Source organism: Rissa tridactyla, chromosome 11 (genome assembly GCF_028500815.1).
Source record: "Rissa tridactyla isolate bRisTri1 chromosome 11, bRisTri1.patW.cur.20221130, whole genome shotgun sequence".
Taxonomy (NCBI): Eukaryota; Metazoa; Chordata; class Aves; order Charadriiformes; family Laridae; genus Rissa; species Rissa tridactyla.
Window position 1 is genome coordinate 22,649,262 of NC_071476.1, and position 18,632 is coordinate 22,667,893.

The 18,632-nt window shown below is 49.3% G+C and overlaps 2 protein-coding genes across 2 annotated transcripts; both read right to left on the reverse strand.

Moving 5' to 3' along the window:
• Nucleotides 1–921, reverse strand: LOC128916170 (olfactory receptor 14C36-like). The gene has a single exon (XM_054217490.1). It carries the CDS (start codon nucleotides 919–921, stop codon nucleotides 1–3), a length of 921 nt encoding a protein of 306 aa, XP_054073465.1.
• An 8,150-nt stretch (nucleotides 922–9,071) lies between these two features.
• LOC128916248 (olfactory receptor 10A7-like) lies at nucleotides 9,072–9,980 on the reverse strand. The gene has a single exon (XM_054217629.1). It carries the CDS (start codon nucleotides 9,978–9,980, stop codon nucleotides 9,072–9,074), a length of 909 nt encoding a protein of 302 aa, XP_054073604.1.
• Between the last annotated feature and the right edge of the window lie 8,652 nt (nucleotides 9,981–18,632).

Genomic DNA, 18,632 nt, shown 5'->3' on the forward strand with positions numbered 1-18,632 from the left:
TTATCTGGTCATCAATTTCCACAATGCATCCTTGAGCTCCTTGTTCCTCATGCTGTAGATGAGGGGATTCACTGCTGGAGGCACCATTGAGTACAGCACTGCCACCACCAGATCCAGAGAGGGAGAAACGATGAATGGGGGCTTCAGGTAGGCAAAGATGCCTGTGCTGACAAGCAGGGAGACCACGGCCAGGTGGGGGAGGCACGTGGAAAAGGCTTTGTGCCGTCCCTGCTCAGAGGGAATCCTCAGCACAGCCCTGAAGATCTGCACATAGGACAGCACAATGAAAACAAAACAACCAAATGCTAAACAAAGACCAACCACAAGAAGCCCAACTTCCCTGAGGTAGTCTGAGTCTGAGCAGGAGAGCTTGAGGATCTGGGGGATTTCACAGAAGAACTGGTCCAGGGCATTGCCCTGGCAGAGAGGTAGGGAAAATGTACTGGCCGTGTGCAGGAGAGCATAGAGAAACCCACTGCCCCAGGCAGCTGCTGCCATGTGGACACAAGCTCTGCTGCCTAGGAGGGTCCTGTAGTGCAGGGGTTGGCAGATGGCAACGTAGCGGTCATAGGCCATGATGGTGAGAAGAGAAAACCCTGCTGTAACACAGAAAAATAAAAAAAAGACCTGTGCAACACATCCTGCATAGGAGATGGCAGTGGTGTCCCAGAGAGAATTGGCCATGGATTTGGGGACAGTGGTGGAGATGGAGCCCAGGTCAAGAACAGAGAGGTTGAGGAGGAAGAAGTACATGGGGGTGTGGAGGCGCTGGTCACAGGCGATGGTGATGATGATGAGGCCGTTGGCCAGGAGGGCAGCCAGGTAGATGCCCAGGAAGAGCCCGAAGTGCAAGAGATGCAGCTCCCGTGTGTCTCCAAATGCCAGGAGGAGGAACTGGGTGATGGAGCTGCTGTTGGTCATTTGCTGTTTCTCAGACTAGAAGTCCTATACAAAAAAGGAAAAGACAGGAAAAAATAGGACAGGCTTCTTTGAGCAAAGATATTCCTTTTTTTTCATAGAAATCACCCCCAATTGAAATAGCTTTCTGTTCTCTGGTTTGTGATGACGAGTGTGTTATGAGGAGCAGGACCTCTGCCCGAGTGCTGCCGAGGGGTCAGGTTTGCTTTGCTGCAGTGGGGACATGGGAGCTTCTTTCTGACAACTCCCACGCTCTCAAGGGTTTCGGATGTAATCCACTTTTAATGTAAAAGTTCAATATCTGCACTCAGGATTCTGCAGAGTGTGGGTTGCAGAGGAGAGGCTTAGCACATCCTTATAATAATGTAGCCTGTGTTCTTTATTTTCCACCATCGCATCTGGTAAGTGTTCTTTTGAGAGGTAGAAATCCTTATTTTGATGACTGAAAATGTGAAGAGTCTTGAGATGGGGAAGGCAAGAACTCTCAGTGGCTTAGTGCAGAGTCAGGAGAGCTGCAGCGTCCATCAGTCTTTCTCCCATCTGCCCTGTTCTTTCGCTTGTGTTGACTTGATGTTGAACTCACAAAGTACCCATTAAAAAAAAAAAAAAACTAACAAGGGAACTCATACAGAAGTAGAGGAGCTCTGTTTCAATGGGCAGTTCTGGGAAACCTTCTCTGTCCCAGCCCAGAGATGGAGTTTGGAGGGAGAGAGCAGGACACGACTCCTCACAGAGAGATTCAAAGGACTCTGCAAGCAGAGTGCCGACCCCCAAGGAAAGGCTCAGCCCTCCCTAGGGTCCCACAGGAGAGCTCTGCCTTTCTGGGGGCAGCTGGCAAGCCAAGAGGACAGGCAAAGCAGAGAGTCTGGGGTCCCAGAGACGAGATGTTCTGAGGGGAGAGTCAGCTCATTGCCCAGCAGACAACGCCCAGAAGACATCTCCAGTGAAGGACCAAAGGAGAGCTGCCTGAACGGCCCCTCCCCCAGTGCGTGTTGGCAGTTTCCCCCAGCCCTTGCCCATGTCTCTGCTGCCTGGAGCTGCCCCTGCCAGGAGCTGCTGCTCTGTGCCCAGGTCTCCTCCCTGTCCCTGCTCCCACAGCCCATCCCACCCGCTGGGGGCTCAGCTCTGCCCTGCAGACCCCTCCTGGCAGCAGGGCACTGCCCAGGGCCATCTTTGGTTGTGCAGGCTCCCATGGGGACATCCGAGCAACACTGATGAGGCTGGAAAAGCCATACTGATGCTGGCCGTAAGCCACGGTATGTTGATTCCCTGGTTTAGTCACCTCTTAAGAGAAACAGATTTGGAATTTCACTGCCTCATCCTGAAGTGAGAGATAAATTTCTCTGTTCCATTGCCCACCCAGACAACCCAGAGCAGAAGACTGGAAGAACAGGATCCTTCCCTTTCAGGTAGCCCCCTCCTTGCTGTGCTTTTGGAAGAGTCTCCAGGGAATGTCCTGCAGTGATCTGCAGCTGTGAGCAGCCCTCACCCACGCAGAACCCTCTAACAGCAGGACCCTGCCCTGCCGGGGGATGCTCCTTCCATGCAGAACTTCTCCCCACAGTGATGTGCTGCGCTTCCCAGGCAGGCTGAGATCTGCCCCTGGCAGGTGGCAGAGTCCCTGCCCCAGCACACAGACCCCTGGGGTGCAGGGAGCCTGCTCTGAAGGACAGCCCTGGGCACCCCTGGCTGCACACTCTGGCTTCACAGCTATTCAAATTGCCTGACAAGAGCTCCCACATTTACAGATCCCATAAGCTGTGGCTGTACCAGCTTTAGGAGATGCCTCCAGCAACTCCACCTGCATTGCCCTGCACCCGCAGACTTACCCTGTCAAGGGCTGCAAAGATTTCTCCTCCAGTGAGCTCTCAGTTGTCCTCCCGATCCTGACACCTTTCAGCTCTCTCTCTGCCTTGCTCATCTCCCTGAGACACCCTGGCAGTGCCCTCAGCCCTGCTGCGCTTGGCAGAGGAGCTGCTCCTGGGCAGAGCTGTCTCTCTGCAGCGCTGCCCGCTTGCCATGAGCTCCCTCCATCCCAGGAGCCCAGCCCAACTCAGACGCAGAGGACCAGCCCAAGGAGTTTTAATGACCCCTCTGGTGGGTTTGATGCCGAGTTCATGAACCTCAGATGCTGAGAAGAAATTGAAGGAACCTTTCATGGACTCAAAGTCAGATTCAAACTCCAAAGTTTCTTGTAGTGTTAATGGGTCCCACTGAGGGACACCACTGAGACATTGTCCCCAGCGTCTGGTTAGAGCAGAAAACTGGAGGCAGTGATGACAGGTCGGGAAAAGCAAGGTGAAGGTGGCTCTGGTGCTGAGTAAACCTGGATGTGTTTCATTAGTGCAAAGGGCCAAGGCCTGACTCCATCGCCCAAAGGGCCGAGGCCTGACCCCCAGCCCCCAGGAAGGGAGATCCTGTCCCTTACTCATTCCTCAGGGCTCTTCCTGGCACAGTGGGATGTGGAGACATGCAATGCCAAGGGCAGGGCTATGGTACGACACTTCCCAGGCTCCTGAGTATGGACAAGGAGGCAATGAGACCCCAGTGCTGGAAGGATTGGTCGTCTCCTCATAGGCATCAGTGGCAGAGACAACAGACATAGCCCAAGACACTAAGAGGTTGGCTCTGTTAGGGGCCTTTCAGCTTTGCCACATCCCTCTGTCTTCTCCACCACAGGCTGTCCTACAGTGTCCCATCACCTCTGCCTCTTTCCCTGCAGGCTGTAGTCATCCACCTGGCTGCCCCGCCTTGCTCTCACCTTCTTTTGCTCCATCCTCCCTGGTTCTCCCCTGAAACACAAAGCCTCGGGATGATACAGACTCTTTCTGGGTGGCGTGTTGCACCACAGCACTGCCCTTGCAGTGACATTTCTTTCTCTTTGTGTCCAGTCTGCACCTCCCCAGCTGCATGTTGGGGCATTATTTCTTTCTCAGGCTGTTTTCCACTACAAAGAAAAGCTCCACCAGCTCTGAAAGCACGCCTCAAGCACGCTCAGGCTACTCCTGTACTGTCCTCAGTCTCCACACCACTGAGCCCAGGGCCCTCCGCCTCTCGAGTCCTGCTGGCCACGCTATTCCTGATACCACCATTCGTTGGGCCTGGCCATCGCGTTGGTTTTTACCCAGCAAAGCGTACACCTGTCCAAGCCATGGGCAGCCAGTTTCTCCAGGAGAACGCTGTGGGAAATGGTGTCAAAGGCTTTACTAGCCTCCAGGTAAAGAACATTCACAGCCTTTTCCTCATCCACCAAGCAGGTCACTTTGTCATAGAAAGAGATCAGGTTTGTCAGGGAGGACCTGCCTTTCATGAACCCATGCTGACTGGGCCTGATCACCTGGTTGTCCTTCATGTGGCACATAATGGCACTCAGCATGATCTGTTCCATGACTTTCCCAGGCACTGAGGTCAGATGGACAGGCCTGTAGTTCCCCAAATCCTCCTTCTGTCCTTTCTTGTGGATGGGCATCACATTTGCTAGATGCCAGTCAACCGGGACCTCCCCAGTTCACCAGGACTGCTGCTAAATGATGGAAAGTGGCTCACTGAGTGCTTCTGCCAGCTCCTTCAGTACCATCGCGTGGAGTCCACCTAACCCCATAGACTTGTGTACGTCTAGCTGTTGGAGCAGGTCCCTCACCATCTCCCTTTGGATTATGGGGGCTTCATTCTGCTCCCTGCCCCTGTCTACAAGCTCAGGGGTCTGGGAACTCAGGGAACAACCAACTCTACTACTAAAGAAGGAGGCAAAGGCGGCACTAAGTACCTCAGCCTTTTCCTCATCTTTTGTCACTATGTTACCGATAAAGAATGGAGATTCTCCCGAGCCCTCCTTTTGTTAATAAAGTGTTTATAGAAACTTTTCGTATTGTTCTTAACATCCAAAGCCACCTTAAGTTCTAGTTGGGCTTTGGCCCTGCTAGTTTTCTCCCTACATAGCCTTACAACATCCTTGTAGCCTTCCTGAGTGGCCTGTCCCTTCTTCCAAAGACCATAAACTCTCCTTTTTTCCCTGAGTTGTAACCGTACCTCTCTGTTCAGCCAGGCCATCTTTTTTCCCTGATGTCTCATTTTACAGCACATGGGGACAGCCTGCTCCTGCGCTTTTAAGACTTTTGTCTTGAAAAATGTCCAGCCTTCCTGGACTCCTTTGCCCTTCAGGACTGCATCCCAAGGGCCTTTGTCAAGCAGGCTCCTGGAAAGACCAAAGTTTACCCTCCAGAAGTCCATGGTGGCAGTTCTGCTGACCACCCTCCATGCTTCTCTGAGAATTGAAAACTCCATAATTGCATGGTCACTATGCCCAAGATGGCCTCCAGCTGTCACATCCACCACAAATCCTTCTCTATTTACAAACAACAGGCCCAGCAGGGCTCCTTCCCATGCCAGCTCCCTTACCAGCTGTGTCAGGAAGTTCTCCCCAACACACTTCAGGAACTTCCTAGGCTGTTCCCTCTCAGCCATATTGTGCTCCCAGCTGATATCAGGTAGGTTGAAGTCTCTCACCAGGGCAAGGGTCAGTGATCATGAGATTTATCCCAGCGGCTTGTACAATATTTAATCCACCTCTGCATCCTGGTTGGGCAGTCTATAACAGACTCCCACCATGATATCTGCCTTATTGGCCCTCCCCCTGATTCTTACGCATCAACACTCCACCCTATTGTCACCATCATGAAACTCTTGACATTCCTAACACTCCCTAACATATAGAGCCACCCACCTTCTCTCCTTCCTTGCCTGTCCCTTCTGAAGGGTCTGTAGCCATCTAATGCAGCACTCCGGTTGTGCGAGTCATCCCACCACGTTTCTGTGATGGCGACTACATCATAGTTTTCCTGTTGCACAATGGTGTCCAGCTCTTCCTGTTTGTTGCCCATGTTGTGTGCGTTAGTGTAGACATGTTATGTTTTCAGAAAACCCATAACAATTTCTTGTCATTTAGACAATTATTCTATCACCCAGTGACCCCTCCCCACCTGGAAAGGGGAATCAGGGAAAACAAGGTAACATGAGGGTTGAAACATAAATAGATTTAATAGGATAAGACTAAATAATTAACAATAATATTAAAGCACCAGTATTAATCCTGATACGTATACAAGATATACAAGAATTATACTCAGCCAATTCTATCAGTAGGAAGCTGTGCACTCCCAGCAGGGGACAGTAAACGTTGGACACTGTGAGAGCAATGGCTTCAGGAGGAAGGGAAGGGCTCAGGGGTCCGGCACCGGGGCAAGGAGATTCTGTGGACCACAGCCATCAAGGGAAAGAGAAACGACACAGCAAACTTTCTAATTTATATCGAATGTGACGTTCGTGGTATGAAATAATCCTGTTGGCCAGCCTGGGTCAAATGCCCAGGCCTCACTCCTCCTCATCCCTGCACCTGTCAAGGCTTGAAAACAACAAGACCTTGAATCCCATGTAGCCTAGCTGGCTGTAAAGTAAATACTTTCACAAATTCAGACACTAGAATCTTCTAAGAGTGCAGTTTTCCTAGGCATTAGAAGAGAAGTTAGTCCTGTGTTGCTCAACCCAGGACAAGAAGGACTTCAGCTGGGCTACTGGTCCTGCCACCTCTTTGCTGGAAGAAGGCTTAACTTCTACCTGGCCATTCCCAGGCACAGCCATAGTTTCTAAGCCATCAACGATCCTTGCCTCTCTGCTGCTGGATTCATACCCTTCCCCCTTCAGATCTAGTTTAAAGCCCGTTCGATGAGCCCTGCCAACTCCTGTGCAAGGATCCTTTTCCCCTTTTGAGACAGGCGTACCCCGTCTGTCTCCAGCAGGCCTGGTGTCATGTAAACCATCCTGTGATCAAAAAAAATAAAGTCCTGCCACTGGCACCAGGCTCAGAGACAAGTATTGATCTTCCAACTCTTCCTGTTGCTTTCCTCATCTTTTCCTGTGACTGGGAGGACCAAGGAGAACACGACTTGTGCTTCTGACCCCGCAACCTGTTGTCCCAAAGCTCAGAAATCTCTCTTGATTGCCCTTGGGTTTCTTGTTAACATATCATCTCTGCCTGTCTGAAAAATTAGTAGTGGGTAATAATCTGAGGGGCTTACCAGGGAGGGAAGCTTTCTTTCTATATCTTTAACCTGGGCCCCAGGGAGGCAGCAGACTTCCCTGAGAAGTGGGTCAGTTCTGCATATTGGGCCTTCTGTTCCCTTCAGGAGGGAGTCACCTACAACAATGACCCGTCTTTTTTCCTTAACTGAAGATGTTTTGGTGCGAGGTGTAGTCTGACTTAACCTTGGCGACACCTCTGTGGACACTGAATTATCTTCCTCGTCATGATTGAGTTCCCCTTGCAGAGCCTCCTACTTATTTTTCAAGTGTACCTGGGAAGGTGGGGGAGTTGCTAGGGAGACACGCCTGCTTCGCCGGGCAGAAACATGTTCCTACAGCCTCCTATCGTCTAAGTTACCTTGTTCGGCTAGGCAGAGAGAGGACAGGGAATCGTCTGTCCATCATGTGGACTTGCGTACGTTCAGGTTCCTCAGGTGGTGGAATGCTCGGTGTTAATCTGCCTTTGATCCCGCTCTGTGCATTCCTGACTCCAGACCTGGAATCCAGCTCCTGTCCATCATTGAGTCCAGTCTGGGACCTCCCCAGTGCCTGCCGGTGACGTCATCCTGCTAGCTTGATACAGTTTTCTATATACTGTATCTATTTCATTATTTCCTCTTTATTTTATTATGAATATTTCACTAAAGTAGTTTAGTTCCTTCTAAACTCATAAATCTCTTTATCTCTCTCCTTCCTCTCCTCGGAGTGAGAGCTGGGTGAGAGCATCTGTCATCCGTCATTGGCCAACCCGGCCTAAACCAGGACAATACGGAAACACACTTCAGTGCTGCATATGAATTTGGGCTCAAAAACCCCACTGAGCTAGTTTTCCAGAGACAGTTTCAGAGTGGCAAAGCAGACTCAGCACATAAATGCTTGTTTTTACTGGGATAGAGTTGATTTTCTTCACAGTAGCTGGTCTGGGGCTGTGTTTTGGATTTGTGCTGGAAACAGTGTTGATAAGACAGGGATGTTTTAGTTATTGCTGAGCAGCTCTTACACAGCACCATGGCCTTTTCTGCTCCTCACACCAGCTCACCAGCGAGTTGGCTGGGGGTGCACGAGAAGTTGGGAGGGGACACAGCTGGGACAGTGGACCCCGACTGACCAAAGGGATACCCCGTATCACGCAGCATCATGCTCAGCCATATAAATCTGAGGGAAGAAGAAGGAAGGGGGGGATATTTGGAGTTACAGCGTTTTGTCTTCCCGAGTAACTGTTTGGTGTTATGGAGCCCTGCTTTCCTGGAGGTGGCCAAACACCTGCCTGCCGATGGGAAGTAGTGAATGAATTCCTCGTTTTGCTTCGCTTAATTGTGCGCCTTTTGCTTTACCAATTAAACTGCTTGATCTCAACCCAGGAGTTTGCTCACTTTTACCCTTCTGATTATCTCCCCCATCCCACCAGTGGAAAGTGAGTGAGCGACTGTGTAGTGCTTAGTTGCCGGCTGGTGTTAAACCGCAACAAACTGAATCTCCACCACTCTATGGGACCCCATTCTGGTGCTGGACTGTCCTCCTGGTGACTTTTTTTATCTTTTATATTTATGTCAAGTTAGTCAAGAATTACACAACTCAGAGCAAGACATCATAGCAGGGGGAGATGCTTTGAAGCCCTTCATACCTTTGAACGTTTTTAAGGTGATTCCATGCAGGGACACTGCAGAAGATAGCCCATGGGGTCTAGCAAGCGATTTCTCAAACCTGAGGCTGGTCATGTTTCATCATGTGTATCAATTTCTGGGCATCATTGGCTACTGACCATACTTTGACTATTTCCCTTTAACATTATTTGGTCAGACACAGCTTGAAGTAGCTGTTTGCATTAAACTACTCAGGGGCACTGAAGATGCTGTAGAGTACAAAGATACCGAGTTGGGACGCGACATAGGAGGAATGCTTCAGGACACCTTTCCCCTTCTTGAGGAGGATGAAAGCCAGGCTGGACACATGGTTTTGTTTCAGCAGATATCAGATGCCTTTCTTTAGGCAACCAGGTACCCCAGTGGGACTTTTGGGACTATTTGAGAGCATTTTACATACTCTGTAATATCACTTTGTCCATAGGAGTCTCTTCAAGGCAATTCCTTATTCCTCAGGCTATAGATGACAGGGTTAAACATTGGGGTCACAATTGTGTAAGACAGGGCAAGGTATTTGTTGGTGTCTACAGAATCCCTTGACCGTTGCTTTAAGTAGACGACGGTGGCTGAACCATAGAAGAGCATCACCACTGCGAGGTGTGAGGAACAGGTGGAAAAGGCTTTGTGTCTGCCCAGAACTGAAGGTATTTTCAGAATTGTCCTGATAATTTTAATGTAAGAAATAACTATTAAGGAGAAGGGAAAGATTGCAAATACCAGAATGATGGTGTACAGCATCACTTGGTTCCAGAATGTGTCTGCACAGGCCAGCTCCAGCACAGGGGGCACATCACAAAAAAAGTGATGAAGGTCATGGGATGCAAAGAAGGGCAAAGTGAACACCCAGTAGGTCTGTCCTACTTGCACTGGTACAACAGCCACCCACGACCCCACCAGCAGTCTGATGCAGAGACCCCTCCTCATGAGGAGAGGGTAGTGCAGGGGCTCACGGATGGCTATGTAGCGGTCGTAGGCCATGACAGCCAGGAGAAGGCACTCGATGCTGCCCAGCAAAACCAGGAAATACAGCTGGGCAGCACAGCCAAGGAAGGAGATCCTGCCATCCTCCAGCAGGAAACCCACCAGCATTTTTGGCAGAGTGACTGATGTGTAGCAGATCTCCAGGAAAGACAAGTTCCTCAGGAAGAAATACATAGGGCTGTGGAGGCTTGAGTCCACCACTGTAATGAGCGCAATCAGGCTGTTCCCTGTGAGGACCATGAGGTAGATGACCAGCAATACTGTGAAGCACAAGCCCTGCAGGCTGGAGTGGTCAGAAAATCCCAGAAGAATGAATCCAGATCCACTGGTGTGATTCTCCAGGCCTTTTCTTTGGGGCATTTTTCCTGCACAGAGCAATTCAAACAACAGGCTCTCAGAGGATGCTGGTGGCCTGTCCACCATCACAGACACTTCAACCCTAGAGAAAGACTACAAACATCAGCATATGTGCAATTGCAGGATTAGGCGAGTTTGACCAAGGTATGCACGAGTGTTTGGAAATCTAATGTGGGTTGCTTGCGGAGGGGAGGTTTATAAAGAGAGAGAACAGAGTCCTTGAGCCTGAATGACTGGGTTGTTTTTGTCATATGGGTAAAAGAAACTTGACTTTCTCCTTTAGAGCTGATTTTATTAAATAGAACAACTAGTGGAAGATGAGAGAAACGGAAGAGACAAATACTAATGCCTTTAAGAACAGCCTTACTTACGTTCCTTGTCCAGATTCCATAAGAGGTGCATTTAATGTAAGAACATTAAGAAGGAATAGGGATAAAAGGGGGGAAGGATGAAAAAGGGGAAGACAAAGCATGGCAAGGCGAGGCAAGGAGAGGCAAACAAACCAAAGCAAGGCAAGGTATGACTTGATTCTTAGACCTTAGTGAGAGAGATTAATCCCAACGCTCCTCACGTGGGAGAGCTCATCCCCTGACGCTGCGTCCACACACAAAGATCTGGAAGACTATCTTAGATCTGAATCATCAATTTTTACCTAGTGAAGGGTGAATCCCATCAGAAGTAACAGAGGCTTCTCTCTGCCAAAGAATCCAGTGACACTGATGCATCCATGGCACATTTTAACAAGACAAAGAAGCAGCAGTTTATGCTTAAATTACCAGTTTTCAGAGTGCTAAAAGACATTTTTGTGCAAGCAATCAAACTGCTTTATGCAGCTTTCAATCATAAGGAGAAGAAAGTGATTAAAAGCATGTGATATCCCCATGACACCCAATTTTCCTGGACAGGTCAGGCGTCTATAACTTCTGAATGAGTCCTGAATAATTCAGCATTCCCAAACCTGCTGCTCTGTCACTTGGATTTCTGACAGCTTACAAATCCAGCTGAGGGCCCATTCATTCCAATTCCAATCCCAACCCTGCAAGCCCTTGCAGAAGCAGAGCAGTGCTCTTGCTGCCTGGGGAACTCAGCCTTCCCTTCACATTGCCCCCCTTCCCAGGGCAGAAAGGCTTCTCACTGGGCACACCTGAAGGGCATCAGCTACAATCAAGCAGCACCACAACAGCCAGTGGCTTCCTATGGAGAAGGGTCTCAGCTGAGAGATGTTTAGGAATCTCAGCTTGAGGTTCAGGCAGAGGGCTGAGGGTGATGACTGTGTCTCTCCAGCTCTCCCTAACTCCCTTTGAGAAGTCTTCTTAAGCTCTGATAAGAAGGGCAGCAAGTCATAAAGCACGTGACAAAAGCATTTGGATTAGCCAAGCGAAAAACATAGGGCAGTCTCCTCCACAGAAATTCAGAAAACCACGGGGCCCTAATAGTTTGATTCTTTTTCCAAGGCATTCGTGCCTTCTCCCTGTGAGTTTTGTCTATCTCATAGAGAGATAGATTTCAATTCAAAATTTCCAAGATACTGTTAGGGTTTGCGTGAGGGAAAAGTCACAATGATTGTTTTCTAATCTATCTACTTATTCATATAAATGTACACAAAATTGAAATGCTTTATAAAAAAAAAGAAAAAAGCAAAACTGTGTGATGCCCACTTTTATTTTAAATTAAGTCTTTAACTCAAAGCAACCATTTGACTGCAAATTATCCACATACCAGCATTTCCTGCTTGTTTCAAAACATCCTCAAGCATACAGCCTGTTATTTTTAGCTCTCAGATGTCTCCGCGCTTGGCAAGATCGCAGGTAGAGCACAGTTCAGGCCAGCTTTGCTCACGGGGAACTGCCCGAGGGCGACTTCTGTGGTGACTCTCTGACGGGCAGCGTTTCTCAAAGCTGAAGGAAGCCCATTCCAGTGAGCCCAGTCCAGCTGGACAGAGGACTGCAGCTGCTGCTGGCAGTAGCTGTACTGCCACGCTATGTCAGCGTTTCAGGGCACGCCAAAAAGGATTTACCGTTATCAGGAGCCAACAGGCAGGAACGCGCTCCTCAGTCTGTGATGCTGCAGGAGGCAGCGGTGGCCCCTTTTCCTCTCTGTCATTCCCCTGGAGACCACCTGGATATTGTTCTCTGGACACCTCTCTGCCACTCTCACCTGGTCACAAGTCAGTTCGTAAGCAGCCTCAGGACAGCAGGTGGGCATGTTGGTGCTGCCACTGCTCTTCCCCAGACACCCACAGCACAAGGAGCAATTTTATAATGACTGTCAGAATCATGGGTGTTAGCCCGATTAACAACTTCCAGCATAACTCCATGCCTTTAAAAATAGAGAAATTGAAAAATGAGATTTAGCTGCTGAAAGGGAAACTGCTAAACTTGTGGAAGGGGAATAAAAAACAAACCCTAAAAACCCAGGGAAGCAGAAAAGAAGCCAATTCAATCTGGGTTTACCTCAATGGCGCAGCAACAGAAAAGGCTTCTCCACAGCTCCACTTCTCTGTGTTCAAACCTGTGCCTGTGCCCCATGTTAGACAAAGTTTGCCCTGAGAAGCTGAACTCACACTGTTCCTGCTGTCTGCATGATGGTTCACATCCAGAAGGGGCCTGGAGACAAAGCTTGTATTTGAGATGCGTGCATGAGAAGGAAAAAAGGCCTGGGTCATGTCACTACACTGTAAATCTCTGTATTTGTGCAGATTCATTTCACCCCAATGCCTAAACCAGTGAGTGATTCTTACCACAGCTGCCTTGGGTGGCTCTGTAGCCAATAGCACAAATAACCCCTTCCAGTGGGAAGTACCTCCTGCCCTTGTGTGAGGTTAATGCACTCCCTGATTTCTCTGAAGCCCTACATATAACCCAACAGCCTCCAGTCTCTCCTTTTGGGTTGCCCAACAAAGTCAGGATTAGGACAGTAATGCCATCTCTCACCAGGACCAGACGACTGAATAGTCAGAAAGACTATGAAGAACCTGTGCTGTGGCTTGGAGCAACCAGGCGCTATAGGGTACTTTCCTCCAGTCAGAGCTGTAAGATTGAGATTGGGGTCAGTAGAGCTACTCCAAGCGGTCATTGCATGAGAAATATGCCATCCACAGCCTCGATATCTAGGTAACTCAGCTCTTGTCAGAGTCAACAGAGAAACAAGGAACATTGTCTATGAGAACTGAAAAATGGTTCATCTGACCCAAGGGTCTGACTTGGGTGACACACAGTGGTGCCTCCAGCCTCCAGATCATGAGGAAGCAAAAGGCAACCGCTCAGGCCTTGAGCCAGCACTGATACCAGATTTCATTCCACACATGCTGTTGGCCATGTGAGATGGGTTAAGAAAAGTGTTAGGTGAGGGTTAGTTAAGGTTCACGTTCAGGTTTAAATTAGAGCTAGAGTTCGGATGGTTTAGGGTTAGATTTCAAAGAGGTTGGGGTGCGGTTACAGTTAGAGTTGAGTGTTATGACCTGGGGTTGGGGTAGAGCTAGGGTCAGGCGATGATTAGGGTTAGGATTAAGATAAAGTCGGGGTTATGTTTAGGGCAGGGTTAGGTTACGGTTCAGGCATGGTGGGGTTAGGGTTAGACACCTGCTGGACAGTGTGCGCCTTCCCGTGCTCCCCTTCCAGTGAGTGCCACGGTCATTAAAATCCCTGGTAAGACCTGGTGATTCTTTGGGTTTCTTGAATAAGCCTTTCTCTGCTTCCTTACCCTGATTGCAGGTGCTTTGTCTCCTACCAGGATGGCACACTAACAGGCCTCTCCTCTGATCCTCACCCACAAAGGGCTCACCCAACCTCTTGTACATCCCATAGAGGAGCTCCATACATACAGCAAGATCCTGCACATGGAGGGCATCTGTTTCCTCACCTTCCTGGCCTGTCGCTCCTGAAAAGCCCATATGCACCATGGCAGCACCACTAGTGTCACATCCCACTCTCAGGAAAGAGGGGGGTAAGTGACTCAGATTCGTAAATCCCCAGTGGCGTGGACTAAGGTGAGATAGATCTCAAGGTCCGTATGCAAACATTTATTAGTTTCCCAAAATGATTAGTATAGGTCTTAACCGGTCCACGATAATTAGTTAGGTATATGACAAATTATGGCAAGTGGTGGAGTATACAATGTGCTAGTTAACAGCAGATAGACAACAACTTATGACAAGCAGTACTTAAGGTCATTACTTAACTCTAACCATTAATTACTCTAATTGCTACTTAAAAACTCCAAGAGAAGAGAAAAGAAAAGATAGCGGGAAAAGATGAAGAGTTCACCAATCCCAGTTCCAGCATTGAGCCTGCCAAAACTCAGGGAGGGGAGGGGGATCTTGTAGGAGTGCTTTTCTGTAAATCCCCCCCATCATACTCATCTTCCTCCCTTTTTATGTTTGCTGAATTAGCATGGCCTGCCCCACTCGTTATGGGCAGTTCCATCTCAGATGTCTTCCCCTCCCAGGTGACATGTAGCATGATTTGGGTGGGGAGAGAAGAACTATGGTCATACATGTTTAGCCTGATCTCTACAATCTTCATTAGCATATGCAGGGTGTGCGCTTTCATATGTATTTCATGGATAATGAAGCAAAGGTCACTTATCAGACACAATGGCCTTGAGAACTGAGAACTAGCAAGCTCACCACATGAGTGATGGTGGCTTCACAAGACAGTTCTCCCACACTTTCAGGTGCCAGGAGTGTGAGCCTTATCAGTTCTTTGAAGGCCAGGCCTGCATTATTCATTTCCTTGTAAGTGTTGGAGGCATTCCATTGAAGGCTTGGAGGGCCTTCTGCCCTTCGTCAGGGAATTTATAGTCCATCTCTTACAACTAGCAGCCTGAGCTTTCCCAGCACTCCTCACCATTTATTCCACCAGTGTCAAAACTCTGTGGTAGTACATGGGACTCCGGCTCCTCTGGTCTGTGCCCCAGGCTGAGGGTGTTGGTGCACTTTTGGTCTGCATCCCCTCAGCTGTAGCACTGGGGCCAAGCTCAGCCTTGTCACAGGCAAACCCAGGAGCAAGTCCCCAAGACCCAGTACGTGCAGTGCTTTGCATGAGACCAGGGACGTGCTGGAGGGGACGGAGGGCAGCAATGTGAAAGCACCAAAGGAGAAAATCCTGTTCCCCAAAAGGCCAGAAAAGCAGGGCTGGGCTCCATAGCCCTGGTAGGAGAAGGCTTTGCTGCTCCTAAAGGTCTGTGGTGGAGGGGAAGTTGATCTCCAGGAGGACAAGGTGCTGCTGAAAATGTCCTTGGGTGTGAAGATGCTGTGATCGAGGAGCACTGTGACAATCAGTCGCCTGTTCCTTGATTGTATCACCAAGGGGCTCAGCAAAGGATTATTGGAAGAACGAGCAGAGTTTGGGAGCAGCCAAATGGGTTGAGCCCTCGGTGTGATGGGCTTCTTGTTCATGACCTGCTCTGCATCAGCTGAGTGGAGATGGGTCAGACTGGGCCTCACTGCAGTGGTGGGTTTCAGTTGCTGATCGACAGAGACCAAACCTGCCTGGGCTGCCACATAGGCTTGCCCAAAGGAACCAAATCTGCAATGCTCTCTGGGTTGTCTGTCATGCATCTGCTCTGATCAGGAATGGCTTTCCTGTAGGTGCTGTGCTGTCTGTGCCAGCAACCTGCAGTTGTTCTGGAGGGCACTGGCATCTCAGGTGGCACAACAAGCCGTATGTGGCCACTGAGGAGCTGTCCTGAATTAGGTTGAGCAATGGGGGAATGTCCATGAGATGTGTGCCATTACAGTCAGTGGAGATCTAGGAAATACAGCTGGTGGAGAAGAGAAAGAGAGGGACTTAGCTGCATTTAGTCAGCTGACTACCTCTGTGGGTGCTGTGGATGTAAGGAATAGTGAAGGTTTTAGCTATCCTAAATGTAACATCTTCTTTCATTTCCGTCTACCAAAGGAATTCCTCACCAGGCTCCGTGATGGTGCCCCCCAATGCTGCCTTGTGTCTCAGCATTGCTGCATTAGAGCTTGCAGTCACCTGCACATATCCTGGGCAAACTCTGGTGTCACCTCAAATATCACCAGGTGTTCCCACCTGAACAACACCCTCACTCTCCACTAATTAGCAAGGGAGTGGACACAAACAGCTCACTTGCAGGTGCTCATCTTGTGCACACCTGAACTGAGGCAAGAAGAATCCCACCTCCTGTGGGTTTGTGGCAGGAATGGGAGGGAGCTGAGTTCCCTTCTGGCCCCAGGGCTACAGATCAGGATGAGATGCTTCAATTAACTTGGCTGAATTCCTTCCCTCAGCAGGAGGCACAAAGGCGATGACTTCCTATCCCTGTCTGTGTGTCCTGCAATATGACAGGGAAAGAAAATATGATTCTTGAGACTCCTTGTTTTCCGGATATGTGAAATGAGAGTGCAGGAAGGAAAAGCTTCTCCCCACCTTAGTGATGACTTCATCTTGTTTCCCAGCAGGTTCCCCTGGAGCCCCAGGGACACCTGGAGGGAGCCCCAAGGGGGCAGAGAAAGGGCTGCCTTGGGCTGGTCCTCTGCTGCTGAGCTGGGCTGGGCTCCTGGCATGGAGGGAGCTGATGGCAAGTGGGCAGCGCTGCAGAGAGACAGCTCTGCCCAGGAGCAGCTCCTCTGCCAAGCGCAGCAGGGCTGAGGGCACTGCCTGCAGGCACCTGAGAGGAGCCAGGCACAGAGAGGCTAAAGGCAGCTGGGAGTGGGAGGAGAGTTCTGATCTTGTTCTTGGGGAAATCTTCACACCTGTTGACACAGTAAGTCTCTGGCTGTGGGGCAATGCAGGGGGGTCTCCTGGAGGGATGTTCTAGGGCTGACTGAGAGGAGCTGTCAGGATGGCTCTCCTGGCTTCTCTGGTGTGGAGAAGGAGGACGTGCTTCCGAGCAGGGATGCCCTGCTGCACCATCGCAGTGACAATGAAGGAGGGCTGCCTTCTGCGAGGGACTGTGCCAGGGTTTTGAAGACAGGTGGGTGTGCAGGCAGGGGTGCCCAGGGCTGTCCTTGATGTTGCCTGGGGTTGGCGTGGTGACCTGGTTCAGGAACGGCACGGCGACCAACCATAGGCCGCTCGGTCCATCAGCTCGCAGACATCAATGTGGTGGACGGCAAATGGCGTTTATTAGTACGTGACACAGCCTTATATAGCTCGAGTTTACAACGTCACTTCCGTCTGCTCACGTCATAAACTAACCACTATTGGGAGAGGGGCTCTATCTTTCCATACAGCGCGATATCTTCCAGCCGCCAGACCCTAACTGCCTACATTTCCCCCCTCCCTATGGATAACCAAACTAGCTAAAATAGAAAAATAGAAAACTTGAATAAAAAACATAAGGCACAGTGGACAGGTGGAAATTAGGGAGTAACTGGTAATAACGGGGTGTAACTTGGGGTAACTAGGGATAATTGGGAGTAACACAAAGTAAACACATTCTTAAAGCAGTTGTCGGCGTTCTACCAACAGAATGTTAACCTTCTCTAGTTGGCTTTTCACAAACGACACGAGCCTATTTAGTATACAGGGTCCAAAGATCAGTGCCATTATGATCATTGCGATCGGCCCTATCAAGGTAGATATCAGGGTGTTTAACCATGGTGAATGGTTAAACCATGATTCAAACCAGTTTTGTTGTGCCTCTCGTTCCTTTTTCCGTTTTTCTAATCCTTCTCGCAATTTGGCCATAGTGTCTCTCACTATTCCGGTGTGGTCCGCATACACACAACACTCTTCTTTTAGTGCAGCGCACACTCCCCCTTGTTGTAAAAACATCAGGTCTAATCCTCTTCGATTTTGTAACACTACTTCAGATAATGATCTAATTGATTGTTCTAATGCAGTTATTGATTGTTCAATTCTAGCCAAGTCCTCGTCTACTGCCACCCTCAAGGCATTAAATTCTTTACTCTGTTGCACCAAGGATGCTACTCCTGTACCTAGTCCCGCACCTCCTATGAGCATTAGAGTAGCTACCGTTATTGCTGTAAAGGGTTCCCGTTTTGACAGATGATGTTCTGGGGTGATGTGTGAGTCGTAGACAAAGTCGTCGGAATGGTAAAAGATCTTAGGGACTATAGATACCTGGACACAATACTCTGAGGATTCATTAAACTTTTCCAGCGACAGACAAGGTGTAACTCCAATAGTAGAACAAACCCACTTGGCATTTTGGGCCGGTATTAACCACTTTGCTGGGGTCTTAAGTTGTGTATTATTAATACATAGTTGTTCTTTGTGCTTTGGGACTTTGCCTACACACACGCCACTTCCCACCACCTGTGTCAATGTAATGCCTTGCTTTTCTGTGTCCCATATGCACTGGGCCGGATTTGTACCATTTACCTGTATAGGTATGTCCCTTACCCCTACAGCCTCATAAAAATGTGGCTTTATTCCGTAACACAACCAGCAATGTTCCGTAAGGTTAGGGTTAGTTTTGTTCAATACTTGGTAGCTAGCTTGCATCATTCTCCAGAGGGGATTTCCATGAGGGATTTTGGTGATGCGTGTCGCTACAGGTGTGGTAGTATATTTTTCTGTTGAGGTTTCCTGGTTGTTGGTCTCTTTAGTCATGTAATCTTGACTGGGGGTGGTCAGAACTACTTCATTAACAAATGCTTGGTTGGAGCCTACTGGCAGTGGATCATTCGGGACAACCTCCTTTTTTATGAGGATTAAGCCA